Below are 22,984 nucleotides of genomic sequence, written 5' to 3'. Positions count from 1 at the left end.
CCGGGGGTGCTGTCATCCATTTCCCCCAAAGTAATCTCAGCCACACCGCCTGTAAACTACACCCCCCTACTCTCCAGCATGCCTCCCCCATTTGTCCGTCCCTCTATCTGCAACCATTAGCCTCTCTCTCTCTCGCCATCCCCCCCTCTCCCTGCTGAAATCCCTCCAGCACGTAACATAACACGTATGAAATTGCCATTTCTCTACCTTGCTGTCAGCACACTCTCGCAGTGATCCACCTCTCACTTTTGTTCTGTGTTTTCTCCACTCTCTCTCTCTCTCTCTCTCTCTCTGGCTCTCTCTCTCTCTCTCTCTCTCTCTCTCTCTCTCTCTCTCTCTCTCTCTCTTTTTTAACTCTTGCATTCCCTGATGTCTCGTGAAGGGCCGATGCCTAATAATCGTTTCCACATGGTCCGGCAAAGAGCCAGCAGGCCCAGCCCAACTGCCCAGGGGAGAGGAATACCACACACACACACACACACACACACACACACACACACACACACACACACACACACACACACACACACACACACACACACACACACACACACACACACACACACACACACAGGCATTGAAACACACACACACGCGGCTGTGCATGGATGTGATGAATTGTTACTTCGAGGGAGAGGAAGACCAGATATATCATTAGCGTGTGCCCTCTGAATACGACGATGATGAATGATACACACACAATGTCTCCCCTTGCATCATAACCTAATTGACATATAACAAATCTTATTGGTGAGGTGCTAACAGACTGAACACAAGCAGCGCAGGGGGACACTAGCCAGAACCGTGCGTACACTCCCACAAAGGCAGACCCGTATTTAAATGCATGCGGAAACACACACACACACACACACACACACACACACACACACACACACACACACACACACACACACACACACACACACACACACACACACACACGCACACAGACACACACACTGAACTGACCTTCCATGCTTGGCTTCGGTGGAGTCCGACCAGGAGCTGGAGGCGGTGATGTCAGAGTCAGGGATGGTGCCATCCTCCATCCCCAGAGCATAGCGACAAACGCCTGGAGAGAGAGACATAGACAGATAGAGGGAGAAAGAGATGGAGACAGCAAAAGAGACAGAGAGAGACAGTGAGACATGGGTAGATAGAGGGAGAGAGAGATGGAGAGACAGCAAAAGAGACAGAGAGAGACAGTGAGACATGGGTAGATAGAGGGAGAGAGAGATGGAGAGACAGCAAAAGAGACAGAGAGAGACAGTGAGACATGGGTAGATAGAGGGAGAGAGAGATGGAGAGACAGCAAAAGAGACAGAGAGAGACAGTGAGACATGGGTAGATAGAGGGAGAGAGATGGAGAGATAGTGACAGAGACAGAGAGAGAGACAGTGAGACATGGACAGATAGAGGGAGAGAGAGATGGAGTGACAGCGACAGAGAGAGAGAACGTGAGAGGGACAGACAGTGACAGAGACAGAGAGACGGACAGACACGGAGTGAAAGACCGGATAGGGACGTTAACACATCAACTCTTAAGGAAACAGATGTCGAGAGAAACATAATATTTCCATTCAATTGTCAGTGCCATTGGTCATGGAACGTTAAGTCATCTCCAGACCAAGACAACTTCCTGTCTTGTGGGGCTGCGTGTCCAAGTGAATGTCTACCATTGGTTCAAATAGACAGGGGATAAAAACAATTACCCCTTACCATTAAGATTTACTGAATGCTGGCCCGACTTTATTTCCTGATCTCATAGTGAACCAGTGAGGATAATGAATCCAAGCTCTTCTAACCGAACTCTAGACTCATTGACAAATGAAAGAAGCCCATGACCAGACTGACAGATAATCACTTGTATTGAGTGGGCAGGTGCTCTTCCCAGTCCGACTCATCTCTATGCACTGCGGTGGAAAGTAAACACCGCTCTGAACCTCCAGCGCGTGACACGTGAACGGAGATGCCCTTAGGCCCTGCCCCTGTGATCTATTGCACTAGTCTTTAGCCAGCTCTCTTTCAACTCTTTGTTCTCTCTCTGTCTCATACAACAGACCCGACTGAAGAGATAGAGCCGTCCTCGGGCACCCACCTCCCACCTCGGAAGGAACACGTGAGCTGTCAGCCACCGGCCCCGCGGCACCAACCGGGGCAGCAGGCCCCCTCCAATGATCGAATGATCCAGAGAACACAATCTGTACACCGGCACCAACACACTCCCCCTAATATATGTTTGAGGTCAATCTTTCAGAAAAGGAAGGTGGAGGCAACTTAATCTCAGACAAAACCTGATGCAGCTTCCTAATGCAACTTCCTAACGCAACTTACCCCCGACACAGACACACACATACCCACACATACGTGTGCATATGTGTGTGTCTTTGTAGGGGGTACGTTGCGTTAGGTCTTATCTGAGATCAAGTGCTGTGGAACTAGTGGCACGCTAGAGTCCGGGGAGGGCCAGTGTGTTGGGTGGTGGCAGTTGGGAGGTAGGGGGGAGTGTTGGGGTCGAGGCGTGATAAAAGGGAAAGGCTAATATGGTTACTGACAGGGGCAGTCTGATGGTGGGTTGGGGGTGGCTGGGTGGGGGTCTCAGGATCTCAGTTGCTGTCAGTGAGTCAGAGGAGCGGAATGTGTGGCTAGAGGACAAACCCTAAAACCCAAACACACGCACGCACACGCGCACACACACACACACACACACACACACACACACACACACACACACACACACACACACACACACACACACACACACACACACACACACACACACACACATACAGACACACAGGCACAAACAGGTGCCCATTTCATTACATCATCATGAGAACAATGATGAGCATCACACACATCTTCCATCTTGTTCCCCCTCCCCCCAAAGTTTCATTAGTTTACCTTCTTTGTTATATCAGAATCCCTGCAGCAAACGGACCTGTCTAAAACAGATGTTCTATGTGTTTATGTTTTATTTATTTAATCTTACATACATACAGCGGACATACAGTCAGGTCTGGTTACAGCCTCCACCACCACACCACACGTACCCCCCCCCCCCCCCCCCCCCCTGTCTGCCACCTCCCCCAGGCCGGAACCCTCAGACAGGATTGACTGACACTTTGATGAGTGGCCGGGGCATTAGCGGAGCGGTGGGCAGGAGGACGAGGAGGGGGGCGCTCTCCTGTTACAGAGGGCTGCTGCTAGCGGGCAGAAGGGGTCAGGGGCACGGGACAGCCCGGTGATAAGCAACACACTGCTACCTTACACTGTAGCGGGGGGGAGGGAAGGGAGGAGGGAGGAACGGATGGATAGACCTAGGGGAAGGGAGGGATTGATGGCTGGCTGGATGAATCTGGGGCGGGTGGGGGAGGCATGGCTCAAGGGATGGATGGAAGGGTGGACGGATGAATAAATCGGTGGGCGGATAGATGGAAAGATGATTGCAAGACAAAAGGAATGGAAGTGGGTAGGGGAGTATGATCGAGCTTGAGTATTATAGATTATGTATCTGTATTTTCTCCTTGGTGTAGAACCTAGAGATTCAAATCTTCTTCCTACTGTATGAGATCTTAGACCTTTGCTCACCTGGATTGAAGTGCTCATAGTCTTCTGAAGAAGACGCCAGCGCCAACACGACGGAGGCAAGCGCGACACGCAACCACCACCCCTGGGCTGAAGTAGCCATGGCAACGGTGGAAGACCTTGTTACCTGTCCGAAGACAAGCCGATGTCCACAGGCATACCTGTGAAGCAGAGAGGGGAGAGGTTTAGAGAAACAGGGCTGTGAAATGACGCCATAGCTACAATTTAGGACTTTAGTCTGGTTGTGTATTCTTCACGAGGCAATAACAACACCACCTGCAACCCAAATATGCTGAGGACACAGAGGTACACACACACACACACACACACACACACACACACACACACACACACACACACACACACACACACACACACACACACACACACACACACAGTGGTGTAGTCTACGTGATACGCAGGTATACGCCGTATACCCACTAGGAATGTGTAAACCACATAATAAGTAGTCAACAGAAGACAATGTTTTAATCCCACTTTATATCTCCTTGTTACTTTTAGATGAGATCCCCTGGCCAGCCTTTCAGACTGGGCGTCAGGCTAGGGAATTTAAAAACAGGCATCCTTGGTTAGAGTGGAGGGAAAAAGAGTTAGCTAAATGTCAGCCAACATACAGTTGGTATGCACAATTGAAATTCATAATGTTAATCACTATGCAAATGAGAGTATAGCTAATTCATGGTCATTTTTAAGGTGCAGTAATTTCACACTTTTACACAATTCAATTACTGTATGGTATGTTAGATAACAACAGTAAGAGCTCAAATTAGAGCGAAACATTAGTCTCCTGTCATCTCCTTCTCATGCACTGGTTAGCCATGGATGTAAACAGTTCATTAAATTATTTTGAGTAGATTTTGTCCTTGTTTAGCATGTGCTATTGCTACTATAGATATACAAAGGACAACTTGTCATTTTTGTGTTCTATTTGTTCAGACTGTTATTAAAACTGGTTCTTTCCATGATTGTTGATAATCGTTATACTCTTAAATCAGCGGGTTGTAGACCCCTGCGTTGGTGAGTGTGGTGCGACACCCCATAAGCGCCACACACGTACACGTACCGGTGGGACGGGTTTGTACGAGGCTGGGAGGGAATCATCACAGTATACCCACTACAATAAAATAGACTACACCACTGCACACACACACACACACACACACACACACACACACACACACACACACACACACACACACACACACACACACACACACACACACACACACACACATACACATACACACACAGACACACACACATGCCTCGGGCAAAACAGTCCAAACTTCCCTGTCCATAAATCAACTCTCCCTGAAATCCTTTTAGACCACAGCAGCATGTGCTCAAAGGTTCTTCTTTTAAACCTTTGAACAGGCATGCCTTTTCCAGCGAGTCAAATCCTAAAGGACGCACCAACCAATACACGCTACAAAACACTAGCGTCACTTGCTAATAGGTCTCTGTGGTGCGCACAGCGATGCTCCGTCGAATGCTTGATGCGCAAGGTAAGAAGACATACAGCCAGGTAACCGTGGGTGATAAGATTAGCTTGTCATGTTTATCCCAATGACTGTGCTTTTGTATTTGGGATGTCAGGCATATGTCCTCCTGAATGCAGAGGCGAAAGGTTAAGGCTAATTTTGATTCCCTGCTTTTTGTTGGGATGATAAATAAAATTAATGCAAAGCATAGATGGAGAAGGAGAGTGAACAGAATGAGTGTTGGTTTAGTTCAATGCACCTGGCTTTGGATAACCACATTATTCTAATTCAGCTCCTTTTCTTCGTCTTGGAGGTACTCCATGTGTTAGATGAGGTATGACGCCTCACCTTATCAGGTTTCAGTCGTCATTTGTTCAGAATTAAACAGTTTGTATCAAACAGTGGCCGACCAGACTCATGCTAATGCAATCAACAAACCAGTCGATTAGCCAAAACACTATTCATGCTACATGTTGTGTCTGTGAGAGAGCGTTAATGGAGGGCAAAGAGCTGGACAAAAGGAGCACATGATGACAACTGCCAGAAAGAGGGAGGGGGGAGAGAAGGCGAGAGGGAGGAAGAGGCGCGGGGAGTAATAGAGAGCGAGAAATTGGTCTGAGCTCCCAATAGACTCTCTCTCTTGCGTCTTCATCCCTGACCAGGCTGCTGTAGACCAACAGCTGACCCACAGCTGTAGTGACACAGGAGTGGAGTGGGGGTGTGGTGGCATTAGTGGGAGACCCAAAGGAAAATCAGGAGAAGGGAAGATTTGAGAGAGAGAGAGAGAGAGAGAGAGAGAGAGAGAGAGAGAGAGAGAGAGAGAGAGAGAGAGAGAGAGAGAGAGAGAGAGAGAGAGAGAGAGAGAGAGAAAGAGAGAGAGAGAGAGAACGAGAACGAGAACGAGAACGAGAACGAGAACGAGAGAGAGAGAGAGAGAGAGAGAGAGAGAGAGAATGTGTTGTTGGCTGGGGAAAGGGAACAGAGGCGATTTCAGGGATAGCCAGCCCCTGTGATGCAGCTGTCATCACTGGGAGACAGAGTATATCCAACACACAGGTATGCTGCAAGTTTTCAAGACAGAGTGAATGATAATGCCGAACCAAGATATAGGTAGGGTCGGGAGGTTATAAATTAAAAGATGAAAAGACAAAACGGGAAGACATTAAAAAAGGTCTTAAGTCCCCATAACACAAAACAATCCCTCGGTAACCTAAATGCCAACCGCTGGTAGATATATAATGAATGTCTGGCAACATACGGAGGGTATGTTTCTCAACAGCGTAGCAGAAAGGTTGTTAGCTATACATCAGCTGGAGATGGAAAGTTGGGAACACAGAAAGAAAACAGGATTAAGACGAAGGTCTCTGTAGCCGAAGGCCATCGAACATTGTTTTTAACGGAGAATCGAGTGGTGCTGAACAGCTCTGTGTTTATGCTTCTGTGTGTGTGTGTGTGTGTGTGTGTGTGTGTGTGTGTGTGTGTGTGTGTGTGTGTGTGTGTGTGTGTGTGTGTGTGTGTGTGTGTGTGTGTGTGTGTGTGTGTGTGTGCGTGTGTGTGTGTGCATGTGTGTGTGTGTGTGTGTGTGAGATCCCCACTGCTGGATGTGTGCAGCCCAACCCCCCGTCAAAAAACCTGTCTGGAGTGATGTGTTCGCCGGGCCTAGCGAAAATACGAACAGAAGCCTGCTGAGTGTTTTGCACAACCGGCCGGAGACGACAGCGAGGGGCGAACAAGCACAAGATTATGTTGGAATCGGAGAGAGAGACAGAGTGACAAAGAGCGGAGGGGAAGGCAGAGGGGACGAAATTTAAGAAGTTTGTCATCATTGCATTGGGGACATCGAATGCCAGACGCTCCGTAATTACATTGGCGCAGTGAACCACTGGCAGGACATCCTTGGCAGCGGCCCGCATGGCAGGCTTTATCGAGACGCCCATAACGTTGGCATCAAATCACTATAAACATTAACATTTGTTATTCTTTCTATTTATTTGGCAGACTGTACTCAGTCCTTGGACAGTTTAAATTAAAATTGGCTACTCTGCAACAAACTATTTGCTGATATACATCATTATGTAATGTGTGAAATCCTAAATAAGCCTGCCATTTAAATCAACCATGACTCAGAGAAGTGGGGGAGAATGAGGGGGTTCTCTTTGTTTTGGAGGAAAGGGGTGAGAGAGTTGGCACTACTCTTCTTATTATTCCAGTCTATTTTTGCCTGAAAACTTTTTAAGGCCGAGATGGCATCGGCTATCAATGCAAAATGCTTAATGGCTCTCCTGAAAGGTCAGCAATAAAAATGCTGGCAGGAAGTACACCTTGCCTCTAATTAAATGTAATTCGATGTTTAAAATGCAGTGCCCCATTCCCTTTAGTCACAGAGCAAATAGTGCTTTTATGATGAGCAAACGAGACGATGAGCAATGATGTGTAATGCATATCATGTGGAGGCAGCCTTTGAAATGAAGAATAAAACACACAAAGCAAGTCACATTTGTACGGATTATATGGCTTGGCATCGTACAACTGGTCTACTCAGTCTCAAACGGTGGTCCTCTTGTGTCCAAAATAGTTTGTCATCAATGTGGAATGGCATTGAGTTCACAACAAGGACTGTAACTGATTACCACGAACCAAAGTGTATTTCGTGGCACTATGGCTGTGAATTTATTTCTGCTTCTTGAGAATGGTATTCATTCTAATAAGGGATGCTCGAGTTTCACCTTGTATGAATAATTTGTTTGTTAGACTTCAGATTTTTTTTATGCTTTAGACTTTTTAGACTAGTAGATTGCATGGGTGCCATTTGTAGCCCAGAGAGTTGTGTTAACCCCCAGCATGGGGCAGGGGGTGGAGGAGGAGGAGGAGGAGGAGGGTGGATGAGTCACCTAAGAGTCACTTAAAAAGGAGCTAACGTACTGAGGAGAACACACCGGCAATGGAGCAGCACAAGTACAAGACATTAAGGAGCGATGACGAGCAGCAGGAGAAAGTTACTACATCTGGTGACGGATGTTTGAGGGGTTTTATAAAATTAACTGTAGATGGAGATGGATGGTTGTTGGAGGAGGAGGGCAGAGAGCAGGCGGGGTGGAGGGGTGGAAAGAGAGAGAAGGTGATTCCAGTAATAACTTGGCTATGCTGCGTGGAGTGACTCATAATAGGACAAACTACCCGCTCTCTGTAAGAAGACAAATGGAATCCACAAGCATTTATAATTGCCTGATCCACAAAGTGTCAAAATTATAAGCGAGATGCAAACCCCTTCAACTTCTGCCAAATCTGGTTCACAGGCAACAAAAACCCACATTTACATAAAGCTCCTTGAGTAGGGGCCAGGGTGGGCAAAATATGCTTATAATAATGCCATGTTTAATATCATGCAGTTTAGGCATGCTTGAACTAAACCCTGACTTTCCAAATTGTCATGTGTGACACATTCACAATTTTCTCTAAATTCTGAGTTTGCCCTCAAACTTGAAAACAAAGTGTTGCGTTTCCCCCGCTCCCGCCCACCACCGTCACCCACATCAGCTGCAGCATTCTTCAGCGTGCATGCGGGCCAGACTGAGACAAATGGTGAGTGATTAGCACAGGTTGGACCCCAGAGAATGAGGCGTGGGCCTCATAGGAAGCCAAACACCGCGGAAACAATACACCGCACACTCACGCCTGTTTTGTCTACTTATTGCTTTTCTTTATAGTCACCCATGTTGTTGAACAGGCGACGTCCCGTAATGCATCTAATTTATACAACACACGTATATATTCATGTGTGTTCATTCATGAGTCTCGCTATCATCCCAATTGCACTAAGAACTATTTTACAACCCCAAAATAGACAGGATAATCCTGAATAATCGAAGTCATTACTCAATAGTAGACATATAATTATATAATATATAATTATATAATCATACATATAATTATTTCTAATTCATTATTTCAAATAACATTGGAAAATTAGGTCTTGCCTTTGGCAGAAACATGCTGTTTATGCCAATGACATTACCTTCAGTTTAGTCCCTATAGTCCTGCAGCACTTTCTCACACATTTTGAGACGCCAATAATAAAGAGGGCGTACATATGGATGAGTGTGAGAAAGTGAACGAGATTCAAGATCATTCCCACACACTACTCGCCCTACAGCGTGCGTTGGGAAACTGGTTTTGGCCCCCTGGGAACTGAGAATCTCGCTGAACTCTCTCATGTTCCCTGGCTTTCTTTGCATCGTCAAAAGGATTCTACGTGTCAGCACAGGTAGGAGGGAGAGGTCCTCAGAGCTGGCTCCCACTTTCCCTCTCTCTGTTACACTCAGACTTTCTTTCCGTTTAACCGGTTTTTGGATGGAGTGGACACCAGCTGCCGCTCCAGTGAGTGAAGTTAACGAGGTGGCTGTGTGACTCCCCGCCGACAGTGAGCCTGAGAGAGTGCTCTGTGGCCTTTAAGGGAGTAGACACTCTTGAGAGAATATACTGACCCCGAGAACTGTGAAACTAAATCTCTTCCCTTTTTCCTTCTGCAACATACTGCCTGAAGCAGCGTTTCTCTGGACTAGCATTTGCATGCTAATGTGACAGAGAAAGAGTGGAATGTGCACACGTCGAGGATGCTTTTTCTGTTGCCTTTGCTAGTTTGACGGCATTAAGTGGCCTTCAGGGAGTAGTTTTAGAACGTTGATGTGACCGTCAGGCTGCTGACGCCCAATTCCCTGAATTCAATTTGCACCATCTCTCTCTCTCTCTCACACCGCCACATTAGAGTCCTACCACCACACCGGGGGGGGGGGGGACAGACGATGGAATGGACAGGGAGAAGGTACAAAGGGGGAGGGGGGGGACATGACAGCCCAGTGCTAGTCTCACAATGGACAGAGAGAAAACGGTTTTTTTGAAGTGCCACCTGAGAGAGACCCAGAGGGAGGGAGGGAGTGAGACAGTCACACTAAAACAGCGGGAGGTCCCATGATGGAAGAACAGAAAAAGCGCTTGGCGGGTGGCGACTACATTTCCATCCACTTGCTAGAGGTGGACGATAAAAGAGTGTTAGATGACGAGGTTGGGAATGACTAATCCAGTAGGTCAACTCTTGAACCCGGAGAAGGTGAAAAGTGCAAGTTTGAAAAAAGGAAGAGAGAAAAAGAAAGGCAGAGATCCGGGCAAACCGGTCCACGTTTGGTGGTACTCAGCACATCGCGTTAGTGTGAGTAAAGCTTACTCATACCTCCTGCTCATTTGTGATGTATAATGAAAGCAGAGGAACAGAGAGTCTTCAGTTGTGAGTCGTTTTTTGGTCAGACACATGCAACAGATAAACAGAACACAGACACAAGTCCCTATTATACAGAGATCCCGCAATATTGCCATAAAGACGATCCGTCATTATGTTGGTTGTGCTTTTTTACACAGAACAAAACAGCCAGCGTGATGCCTGTTCTGTTTCTGATTAAAGACAGCATGCTGGGTTACGGGAACCAGAGGCGATATGTTTAACACAACAGGATCAGTCTAGTTTGACTACACTTTAGAATATGTGCCTGGCAGCGACATTGATTTCTTAACAATAATTGGGAGTGAACTTTGAGAGTTGGGATGCTTTCGCTAGCCGTGCACATTGATACCACTCTTCCAATGCAAGCAAAGATGCCAGCATCTACGGCTGGGCGAAACCGCTTAAAAATAACGTAACTCTTTGTTTTTTAAACCTAGATTTCGTTCACCTTTTCTCTAAACAAACTAGAAAGTCGCACTTTATCGGTTCAGCCTTTTCACAAATTAGGCTAAAAGTACAAATGCAAATGTATAAATTAGACAGAGAAATACTCCCAGCACTATGTGCATTGTTTACAACACTTTGTGTAAATTTACAATGCCTGATTCCTGTGAGCAGCATGTTTGTGCACACAGAAATACATTGGAGGATAAGTGAAAAGAATAACAGAGCAGTCCAAGACATTTTCTCATTTTCGCGTTGTACTACAGCTCAGGTGCTAGTACAGCTGTCAAAAGACCAAAATAATTACTTTGATACAATATCTGCCTTAATATCTCGATACCGATACCTAAACGATTCCATTCAAAGAAATGAAAACCTCTAAAGAGGTGTATTGAGGTCTTCCACCAACAGTAGGCCTACCAGTTCAACTCGCCACAACTTAGCGTGGCACGACTTGGTTTGGTTCCAGGCATGTCGTGTTTCCATCTAGAATAAAGTGCCTCTTCAACGTGGGCGGGTCGTCATAGCAACCATGCGGGAAACTGCAGTCATGTAATTATCCACGCAAAACATAAACAGACAGGGCTACACACAGGAGCGTCGCCACCTCTGTCACGGTCAACGCCGTGTTCTTGCGTGTTGATCCTGCCATGTTCAATAATCAATCACTATTGTTGACTGAACGCTGATGAAAGATGCCGGGTGTCAGGCTCGGACGTCGCGCTCATCATGACTCATCCAGTGGTGTAACTCTGGCTGATCAGTGGCACCAAGCCTTTTTACGTCACACAAATGTATTAGATCAGCTCTCTTGGAGCCTCGACGGAGGTGAGACTAAAAAAGTTCCAGGTACCAGGTACCAGGTACCTCATTTTGGTGATCGAAACGCAAGAAAAGGCGGGCTTAGTCAAAGTGAGTTGAGCTGGTACTGTCGGTGGAAAGGGCCATACGGTACACACTGTGGTGGGCAGACTAATAATCTTCGGTTTGAGATTAATCAACATGAAGTGCCAGAACTACAGCTCATGCTATTAATGTATCTTACTATTCACATACGCAATAAAATAGTAATAGATGTGCTGTTGTTTTCTTGTTGGTCGGTTTATGACAATTAATAAGTAGATTAATAAGAGACTTCTGCAGACTATCTGTTTACCCACCAGGAATTATTAGATTATAGCAAGGAACAAGCGCAGTCATATCAACTTTCAATGCCAGGAGTTCAGACGGAGCCTTTGGGCACTGTCTTTATAGGGTAAATTGGCAGCCATGGAGCCGTCTCATTCTCCCATTAAAGATAGTGTGCATATGAGTGAAAAATAAACAGCTGGCCCGGCCACTATGTCTGCACTTTCCAGAGTGTAAACAGAGCGCCGTCGGACATCAACCCAAATCACAGGAAATATGTCCTTAAACACTGTCATTCTTAAAGTACACCCAGTAATAAAACCGTACTGTACCGTTTTTAACCGGAGGGTATTGGGATACCTATCCAGCTGCGAGTCTGTATCTTCTTCCCACATAACGGGATGCCCACATAACACGTTATCAAAACGTGAGCCTGCCCCGCCAGGCCGGTTCAGGGGGCTGGACTCACACCGACAACCAGCTGAAGCCCCCAGATGACATGACCCGCATTATGTTCTGATCATTAAATGTTCAGGCTGTGAAACTTTACGCCAACACACACGCACACACACACACACACACACACACACACACACACACACACACACACACACACACACACACACACACACACACACACACACACACACACACACACACACACACACACACACACACACACACACGATACGTCCCATGCAGGCATCCTAGGGCTAATATAGGCCTTCCCAACTAAAACCCTGCGCCCGGCCCACTCAACACTTCCATCGTGTCATTTCAACACAGACCTCAGCAAGTTATTTCCAGGCGCGCTTTGATGCAAAGTAAGGTTTTGTTTAAAATGTATTTTTACAGCAACATTTCAGAGCCTTCTTTCCTAGCTCCAGTTTGCCCCCGGGGCAGAAAGTCATTAATAGTGCCATGCTGTAGCACATGAGGAACTGTGCTACAGCGGTACAAAGAGGTGTGCATGAGGTGAATACAGAGGGAGAATGAAGAGAAAGAAATATGTCAGAAAGGAACCAAATGTCTTGCTGGCTTAAAGCTCTTAAGTGTCTATATCTTTCCAGAAAGTAACTCTTTTGGGGGTAAAAAGTTCCTTTGGAATGTAGGATTGTAGTAAGACACGAATAATAATCTTAACAAAGTAAAAAAAACAGCTTAATAAGACTAAACAGGATTCAACCATTGTGCTGCTGGTTGTCCCAGCAGCATTAGATGATTACAGTAACGACAACCCACAGCAATTTATTTTAGAGAACATTCATCGTTTGCATGTATTCATTGTACATTGGGGATTGTGTGTGTGTGTGTGTGTGTGTGTGTGTGTGTGTGTGTGTGTGTGTGTGTGTGTGTGTGTGTGTGTGTGTGTGTGTGTGTGTGTGTGTGTGTGTGTTTTTGTGTGTGTCTGGGGGGGGATTATGGAACTAAAAGGAAAAAGACAAAAACGAGGGGATAAGGTGAGTAGATAAAGCATCTAGTGTTGCTTCAAAGGGAAATTGATAGGCTAATGGAAAAATAAGGATTTAATGTTGGAGACAGATTGCTGGGGTGACTCATTACAACATCAAAGGTAATATGTTAGGTGGGGGGGTTGGAGATAGCAGAGAGCAGAGGATAGGAGTGGAGGGCTTGGGCTGGCCCTGGGAGAGGGCTGACTATAGGTGAGGGTGGAGTGCCAGAAAGACATCCATTATGGCAGAAGCAATTAAACAGAGCAACAAAAAGCCTTGAAGCTAAATCCTACAGTGTAAAATATAATAATGATAATAATAACGTATTTCACTTAAGAACATGTCCAGCATTCCAGACCAGAGGATTAATTAATTAAAGGAACACAAAGGAGAAGAGTGAATTGCACCTTTAATGGGCTGCATTCCTTTTAAGAGGATAGTGTGTCTTAGGGTGGTGTCTAAGGATGAATTGGATTTCAGAGTCTGCTGGGAGCCGATAAAATAAAAAACTGTAGAGTAGTCAACTTTCAGCTTAGTCGCCAGAGCCTAAATCTGCTCAAATCTCATGGTGGGTGAGGGCCATGCTGGTTTGGCAACTGGTTTCAACACTTCAGGTTATGAGCCCAGGTTAAAGGTTGACATTGACTCTGTTGAGGAGTATATATCAGCCATGATTTAAATTCAACTCTTTCAGTTTAAGCATATTGATTCTGTGTTAACAGCCCCCTTGACATTCGCAAAGACCTAGAGACTGAGGTGTACGGTTATAATTCTGTGAGAAGTTGGTGGCTGCATATTAGGCTGTGTGATATTCATGAATTCTGAGTGCAAATCAACAATTCAACAAGTTGTGATGGTAAGTAGGAGGGGGTGTTTTTTTACTGATTGGAACAGAGGCTAAACTATTACTTTTTCAACACTGAGCCAGTCCATTGCAACCTGTTGGTTGAAGCAATGAAAAACTCACAGTGCAAACTTTCAAGAAGCCTCAGTCTGTAAGTCATGGGCATGCGCAGTGGCATGTTCACAGAATTGTAACTTCTGGATTAGTTTTTTTGTTGGCACTAATGGAGAAACAACCTAGCCAGGAAAGTATGCACTTACTTGGGTTTTACAAAACAAAGATACAGCAATGGGAGCTTCTATAGAATCCTTTGGAATAGATTGGATGTCAATTGTTCACCAACTAACAAAGGTCTTAGCAAACAGGCCAAATCCTTCAATGAAGATCCTGCACTAGTGCACTTGCACAGAAACATCAACAGGAGACCAGACAATGTACAAGAGCTACCGTTATCTTGTCTTAAAATTCCAAGGAACCCACACAAACAAACAATAGTCAACGACCAGCAGAGGAACATAAAGATAAAGGATGACCGGCTAACGCTCCCAGTCAGACAATAAGATAGCTTGAGGGCAATGGAGAAAGGCCAACGTTTAACCCCCCTAAATACCACACGCTCGGTCTACCCTGTGTGTTTGTTTGTGTGTGTGTGTGTGTGTGTGTGTGTGTGTGTGTGTGTGTGTGTGTGTGTGTGTGTGTGTGTGTGTGTGTGTGTGTGTGTGTGTGTGTTTCCACCTGACCGTCTCCCCGCCTTGCCTGAAAACCCTTAGAATAGTACAACATCATAACTTAGTAATACTGGGCAGAAACCAGTTCCCTTGTCTTTAATATATCCATAGATTAGGTTGGGTTCAGAAAAGTCCACCGAGAGCGGGCCTAGAGCGGGCCAGGTCGATATGCTCATATTGTATCAGCTTCATGCATAATCAAGCATTATACATATTGTGCAATACAACTATTCCCATTTGGTATGGGAAGAAACACAATATACTCACATACAAACCAAAAGCAATCAAGCTGTTATCCACCCCTTCCTGGAGGATGCGAACCACCGATTGGCGACACTTCAGAGGCGACCCCAGAGTCAACAGTCAATATCTAAAAATCTCAAACCGTCCTCAACAGTCTCCAGAGAGATTCAACAGCCAGCTGTCCATTAGGCAGGGCTCCATTCATCCCGGGCTCCTGCAGAAGATCTGGGCTCACGGACGGGGACTCGTCTCCTACCCCTCAGCTCCCTCCTCACTCTACGCCCCGGCCTCAGCAGAGCAGCCAGGCGAGGGGAGGGACTCGCAGAGACACAGAGAATGGCTTTTTATTGCCTCTCTGTCTATTGGCAAATACCAGCAGCCAGCCTGCCAAACCCCTCACCCCCCACCATCACACAGCCATCCAACACAGACCAGCAGCGCTATAGAACCCACTCCCCCCTGTTCAGCGCCAGCCAGCCTGTTAGTATGGTGATAATGGCTTGCAGTATGACTTATTAGTACGGAGGGGATGCTGTACGCCCCTCAAGATAAACCAATCGCAGCCCTGCCTCTCCCTGGGGCCCTAGTGCATCTCCAGACAAACACAAGCAGGGACATTAAGACACTTAATGTATAGACTAACGATACATTTGATGGCTTGATTTTCCAAACCCTGCAATGCACATACTCTCAAATGTAATATTGGATAATTAGATTATAAACATCCTGTTTATATACCCACTATAACATTGTATAGTCATATCCCATATAGGTATTTTGGTATTACTAAGGCGTTGGGTTATATTGACCCTGTCCTGTCTGCACCAACGAGGGGTTCCTATATATCTAAGGTTATTTCTCATTCGTCGTTGGTTCTTTGTTTTACGGCAACTGATTGTTTCCCAGTGGAGAAAAATCTCACATTTGAGGCCAGAGGTGTGTTCCACTGGGAGGGAAACTGGAGCTGCTCTGCTTTATTTGAGGTCAGCAGCCGTGCGATGAGGTCGCGCAGTTAGTGAGCGCGCTGTGTACCAGCACGGTGCGACAATGGCCACCTGGACTCGATGAGGTCATCGGAAAAGCTGGGGGTTTTATTGACCTATTCATCCAACCGTCAAGCATCGTTGGGCTCTGTCTAAAGGACTTGGCATCCCTCAGTTAATGTTTTGTGTCAAACTTACTGAGCTGTGCGTGCGTGCGTGCCTGTGCGTTTTATCTCGAACAGGGCTCTTGTTGTGCAATGTAGGCTACCACGTAAATGAATAGTCTACAAAAGTATCTTCTTCTATTTACTCCTGGATCCAGACAACACAGGCTACCACATGTCAAAATGAGATTAATCTTACCAATTCACTTTCGTAATCTGAATTGAGCCTGTAATGATGCAGGGACATAATGAATAATCGAATTCAAATGTCCCCATCCAATACAGTGAAGTCCTAATAAAACATGAGAACACACTCAAAACAAGCTCACAAAAAAAAATACACTTTTTGATACGACTCTGACATATTCCAACATCTCTAATCATGTATTGTTTTGAAGATTTAGCCAGTGGATAACGGTTTGTCTGCCAACCACAATGCATCGGCCGAACAAACATGCAAACCGCTATGGCAAGCCGAGTGTGCCACAATTCGACTTCAATTAAACGCGTTCTGAAACGCCAGCACGCGTGCCCAGAACGCGTTCCGGCGTTTCAGCGCGCGCGCCCAGCGTTTCAGCGCGCGCGCCCAGAACGCGTTCTGGCATTTCAGCGCGCGCACCAAGAACGCGTTCCGGCATTTCTGCGCGCGCGCTCAGAACGCATATTAGCATATTAACAGCACGCGTGCTGTTAATATGCTAATGCGCTCCTCCCCTCAATTTTCTCAGCCAATAGATTTGAGCCGTTTTCACCCAATCATATGCTAGGGCAAACACACAGACAACATCAGTCGAGACCAGAGCTCTTCTTTCCCGAATCAGTTTCTCTCACTCCTAATCAGGAGATTGTCGGCAGGTGCTGGTTGGACCGGGACCGCAGTGTATAGAGCCTGCCCAGACAGGCTTCTCCCTCCTCCCGGCATTTGATTTCTGCTGTTTGTTTGTAACACATGGACTAATGTTCACTTAATAACAATATAGTAATAACATACTAACTAACTAATATAAATATATGATTAATATATTCCTCACCATGACCTGACGTGTAGACACTGTGAAAAAGAAATAGGAAAAAGGTGACCAAAACGTTTCACTAAATTAAAGGCTATGAGTGAGTTTGTAGGTGAGTTACAAATGTATCAAGAGTAGAGGCCAGTTTAATGTGAAAAGGGATGGTTAAATGGTAAATGTTGTGAATATTTTGGGGGCAATTTTGGCTGCAATATTTTCTGCATTTATATAGGCTATACACCAACTATTTATGTAATGTGACAGGAGCAGGATGGAAGTCTTCCTAAAGGGCTTGGTCTGTTGGGTACCAATACCTACCAGTTGGTTACCAATAGTATCAGTTGTAGTAGTATCTATCTCCTCACCTCCCTATATTATATATACATATATATATATATATATATAGTTTTTTCTATCTGTCTCATTCCAACTGATGAAGTGAATTATACCTCGTCTTATAGGCTACTACCACGTACAGGCTAAAACCTGCAACTGCATGTTAATACTTCAGACGGACTTATTTACTTCTAATGGAATTTTAACTCTAACTTCTGAACTCTTTTATTGTTTTTATTGTACTCAGAAGACGAATAAGCTGACTCATGTAATGCTGTAATAAATAAATGTAATAAACGATACCAGAGGCGTCGTCAGCCCCTTTTTACTGGGGCACGTGCCCCAGTAAAAGTCTCCAGTGCCCCAGTAAAATTCCATTGATCATTATTAAATTCATCTGCAGAAGCGCCGCTCTCGCTATGGAATCGGCAGGATTCATCAAGTGCATCTCCTGCTGCCTCTGGAGTCTTCAGTCGAGCCTGCCTCTTACCAGCCAATCAAAAAACGAAAGGGGCTACATAAAAGCCAATCAGAAAATACCCCTACTGTATCTGGGTAAGATTTAACGCAACAACCAATGAAAAAAATCAGTTATTTACGGATTCGTCCACGTGACTCTTCTGAATGTTTCAGTGGTAAAGTGTGTAAAGTATGACCAAGTGTTTCTTTCTGTTCAATAGTCTAGATAGAACTTTATCAATCCCCTGTAGGAGAAATTTGTTAATAAAACAATAATGGTAAAAAAAATAAGGAATCTCCCACTTCCGGCTTCCATGAAAGAGAACCATACTAATTCACACAATAGCGTTGATGCAAATCTAGCATTAAAGGTTAATTTAAGGAAGTTCTCTCCAGTCACGCTGAAACTAGTTTGCTAGTAGTAGCGCTTTAATTTGCAGCATAAGAGAATTCTGAGAAATCTGAATGCTGACAAAATTCTCAGAATTCTGACACTGCAATTTATTTGCACGCTATGACTAGTGAACTACTTTAAAAAAAAAAACTCGACACTGCGACCAGGCGACAAATGACTGGGGAGAACCTTCTTAAATGAACCTTTAATGCTGGATTTAATTATCAGAATTCGGATTTTATCCAAGTATTCTGACTTTATTATCAGAATGCTGAATTTTATCTCACAATTCAGAGTTAATTAGCCTATTCGATTTCTGAATTAAAATTCTTGTGATGAATAATCTACATTTGTACAGTCGATGTGCAGCACTTTAATTCCCGTCAACTTTGTTTTCTAACACCAGCATTTCCACAACTATGCTCATGTTCGTGACTGCTATACAAAACCATTTATAGTGCATCTATTTTTCTGCTGGGTAGTGATAGTCGCCCTAAATGCAGCTTTAATTTGGGCTCTGATTCTGAATAAATGCCGCTGCTGAACTGTGTGAATAAATAAAGGGAACTGAAATCGAAAGAAGACGTGTGGTTTTGATGTACCGTGAATTCCAGCTGAAAGTGGAACATTGCTGCCATCAGGGGAAATTAATGTAACCTAGGCATATTGTAAGTAGCTTTCAATTCCTTGTTTTTTTGTTGATCATGTTTCGTTGGAAACCACGGGAGCTGGAAACAGCCCAGAGTAAGTCATCTCCTTTTTTAACGTTACAACAAATTCACAACTTGTTTGACACAAACAATGACAACTTGATTGCTGTTAAAGAATGTTGCCCATATAATTAGCACCAGTTTTTCAATACTGAGCGTCTGTAGCCTGTAGTTTTATAGCACACACACACACACACACACACACACACACACACACACACACACACACACACACACACACACACACACACACACACACACACACACACACACACACACACACCATGCGTGCACGCACACACGCGGAAAATTAATAATGAATGAAAAATTGTCTGTATTCAAAACTTGAAGTTTTAGTGGACAAAAACTTCCTTAACACAAAAAAGGAAATTATGGATATACAGGGTGTTTTTAACATACTGGATCCAACAATGTTCCCAACACTGACACAGATAATTCAGATCATTGCACTCACAATTCCTGTAAACAGTTGTAGTTGTGAGCGATCTTTCAGTGTGTCGAGAAGGCTCCACACCTGGCTTAGGTCCACCATGGGGCAAGGAAGGCTTCACCAACTTTCTCTTTTGTCCATTGAAAAGGAGCAACTATGCAAAGTGAGTCAAAGCCACGTTATTGACCGCTTTGCCACCATGAAGGCGCGGCGATACAGCTTAATAGTGAAATAATTATCATTTAAAAAGGCTCTATGCAGTAGTGTATGGACTTATTTAGTTTAATTTACGAGCTTTGATGGTTCTATAACATTTTCCAGGTTGATTGGTGGCAATGAGCCACCTCACCTTAAGTCAGAAATTCTATTAGTTTTAAACCTTGTTTCTTGCCTTTTTAGTACATGTCGTTCTGGCAAAATTATGCTGTTTCCACACAGCTTCTAAATAAATATAGATGTGTAGACTTCTCCTGATAAAGAGGTGAAGGTCATAAAGAGACTTTTTGTTTATTTGTCAGTTACCTTATTTGTAAATCTTTGAGATGTGTATGTGTTTAAATAAATATAATTGTACGGTACTCATGAATCCATCTTTGCGTCTTTACCTTTACCAGTGCTTTAATATAGCCTACAGTATGACAGTGACAATGATTTTGAAGCTCGTACATAACCTTCTGTATCAATCTATTTCATATTGTGCACACGTAAAAAAAAAAATGTTGGCAGTTGGGGGCCTGTGCCCCAGTAAAACTCTAGGTCTAGCAACGCCCCTGAACGATACGCTATAAATAAAAGTATTTTTTAATTATGTTATCATAGTTGCCACGGCACTTACCATACACAATGTTCGGTCAAGTAGCTTAGATAGTGTATAGTCAAAGTGTATGTACTTGTAGTGTTCACCACCTCCACATTAACCACCTAATTTGAAACATCTTAACATCTTTCGACTTTAAGAACGACACAACAGAAAAGATTCGCGAAAGAAGAGCTATGGTCTCGACTGATGTTGTCTGTGTGTTTGCCCTAGCATATGATTAGGTGAAAACGGCTCAAATCTATTGGCTGAGAAAATTGAGGGGAGGAGCGAATTAGCATATTAACAGCACGCGTGCTGTTAATATGCTAATATGCGTTCTGAGCGCGCGCGCAGAAATGCCGGAACGCGTTCTTGGCGCGCGCGCTGAAATGCCAGAACGCGTTCTGGGCGCGCGCGCTGAAACGCTGGGCGTGCGCGCTGAAACGCCGGAACGCGTTTTGGGCGCGCGCGCTGAAACGCCGGAACGCGTTCTGGAAAACCAAAACGCGTTCTGGGCACGCGTGCTGGCGTTTCAGAACGCGTTTAATTGAAGTCGAATTGTGGCACACTCGGCTTGCCATAAACCGCCGCAACATTACACCCGACAGCCCGCCTGTGGCCAGTCTCCAAGGCAGCTCTCCAGCTGACGTTGAGACACATTGACGCCAGGCGCGTGGTGGGGTCTAAACAAAACACACACACACACACACACACACACACACACACACACACACACACACACACACACACACACACACACACACACACGCAGGCACACACACACACACACACACACACACACACACACACACACGCACACACACACACGCACATACGCACACACACACACACACACACACACACACACACACACACACACACACACACACACACACACACACACACACACACACACACACACACACATACACACTACATCTATCGCATTCGTCTGGGAGACTTGAGTGTTTTAGTAAATACATAATCACGGGGTGCGTGGGGGGGAATTAAAACAAAGCGCCTTTACTCACCTAAAGTGAACCAAAGAAGGGCTCCTTGACACCAGCTCCAACTTTTCTGGAAGAAGAAGAAGAATCCCCTGTAGCGGAATGTCGAAGTATTTTATAATGTACCTCTTCCCCGGACTTGTCCTTCAAAAGCTCCGGACGCTAGCAGCCTGTGATCCAACGGGGCCGGAGCAGTTGTTGCGCTCAGCGAGCGGAACGTTGAACCAATGTTTAAACGGAGAAAACCTTCAATATACACTTAATTCTTGACCCACGTTGTACAATCACACGTCCGGTCGGCACGTCCGTATTTAAACTTGCGAGGTTTCAGTTCAAATCGGTTCAATTCAAAGCGCGGTTTACAGTTAGTTGACCGTGTGCGGAGATCTCCCACTCTCAGCCCGGGCTGCGCACGAGAGACACTGCTCCAAAACCTCAGCCCACAGTCCCGCGAGCCGACGCCACCAGGTGCTCATTTACATAACTGCACTGGCTGGGTCCAATCAGAACACAGAGCAAGGTGCTTGTTCGAATTTCCCCAAAAAGCAGCCCCCAATCAGAGCCCCCCACTGGGCGGGATCTATGAGCCTTCTTCAACGTTAGAATAAACCGTAGCTGTCCATGGAGACGGAGAGGGGGGATATAGGAACTTACATTTTGCGAACATGACACAGGATACTCTGGCAGCCAAAGTACGCATATATAAAGTTATTTTACCTTATTAGCTAAGCCTATGCTTGGACATAACAAAATGTTTCTGGTTCGATTTGATTTGATGCAAGTTGACATGACCCTGTTTCGCTTTTAACCAATTATTTCAAAAGTTGATAGGAAACAAACGTAACTTTAAGTCCTTTTAACAAAGGCCCGCAGGCATTTGCCTTTGTGTTGTAGGCCTACTTTAAAGTTGGCTTTATTACAGAGTATTTCCAGTGTAACTGTATAGTATTACTGCTCCAGGCTGTAATAATTCAGATTGAAAGGTTCGCAGTGAACTGATCTCTAGCCTACAGGACACAGAAAGGAAATGGGATTAAATAGCAGTTATAGCAACATCCTTCAAGAAAAGGTGAAATTCAGATACTAAGCAAAGTTACGCTAAATAGACCTTTGAGATATGTTAAAGGTAAAAATGAGCTGGTTGGACACGAGACAGACAGGGAAAAGGTGGGGCAATGCGGGACGAGTCTGTACCCGTCAGTCTGGCGGAGATGGGGAGTGGGGCTTTAGCTGGCCGTCACTCAGTGGAGTAGAGAAATAAAGGTCATTTAAAGACACACAGAGCTCCACCCCGGCCAAACCAGGTAGAGAAGTAAAGGGAGATGAAAGTCTGAGGTGTGTGTGAGTGCGGGTTTGTGTGTATGCGTTTGCGTGTTTGTGTGCGCACGCGTGTTATTCAAATCGAAATGTCAAACGTTATTCAAGGTCTGATGAGAAATAGGTCATGCTCGAATATGACAGTACA

General features: G+C 45.1%; 1 protein-coding gene across 5 annotated transcripts in view; it reads right to left on the bottom strand.

The window, feature by feature from the left end:
• ddr1 (discoidin domain receptor tyrosine kinase 1) overlaps positions 1-21,976 on the bottom strand; it is a 45,792-nt gene extending 23,816 nt beyond the window's left edge. For 2 of the 5 annotated variants that reach the window (XM_030369677.1, XM_030369678.1), the window contains exons 1-3: positions 15,231-15,603; positions 3,592-3,749; positions 970-1,072 (exon numbers count right to left, since the gene is read on the bottom strand). In XM_030369677.1, the coding sequence (XP_030225537.1) occupies positions 970-1,072; positions 3,592-3,749; positions 15,231-15,232 (263 nt within the window). In that variant the 5' untranslated portion in view covers positions 15,233-15,603. Of the gene's footprint in view, positions 1-969; positions 1,073-3,591; positions 3,750-15,230; positions 15,604-21,543 lie in introns of those variants that run through there. The other 3 variants (XM_030369681.1, XM_030369679.1, XM_030369680.1) reach the window with 2 other exon arrangements.
• Between the last annotated feature and the right edge of the window lie 1,008 nt (positions 21,977-22,984).

Source organism: Gadus morhua, chromosome 11 (assembly GCF_902167405.1).
Source record: "Gadus morhua chromosome 11, gadMor3.0, whole genome shotgun sequence".
Lineage (NCBI taxonomy): Eukaryota > Metazoa > Chordata > Actinopteri > Gadiformes > Gadidae > Gadus > Gadus morhua.
Note: the sequence above shows the minus strand (reverse complement) of the source record. Positions and strands in the feature narration are given on the sequence as shown.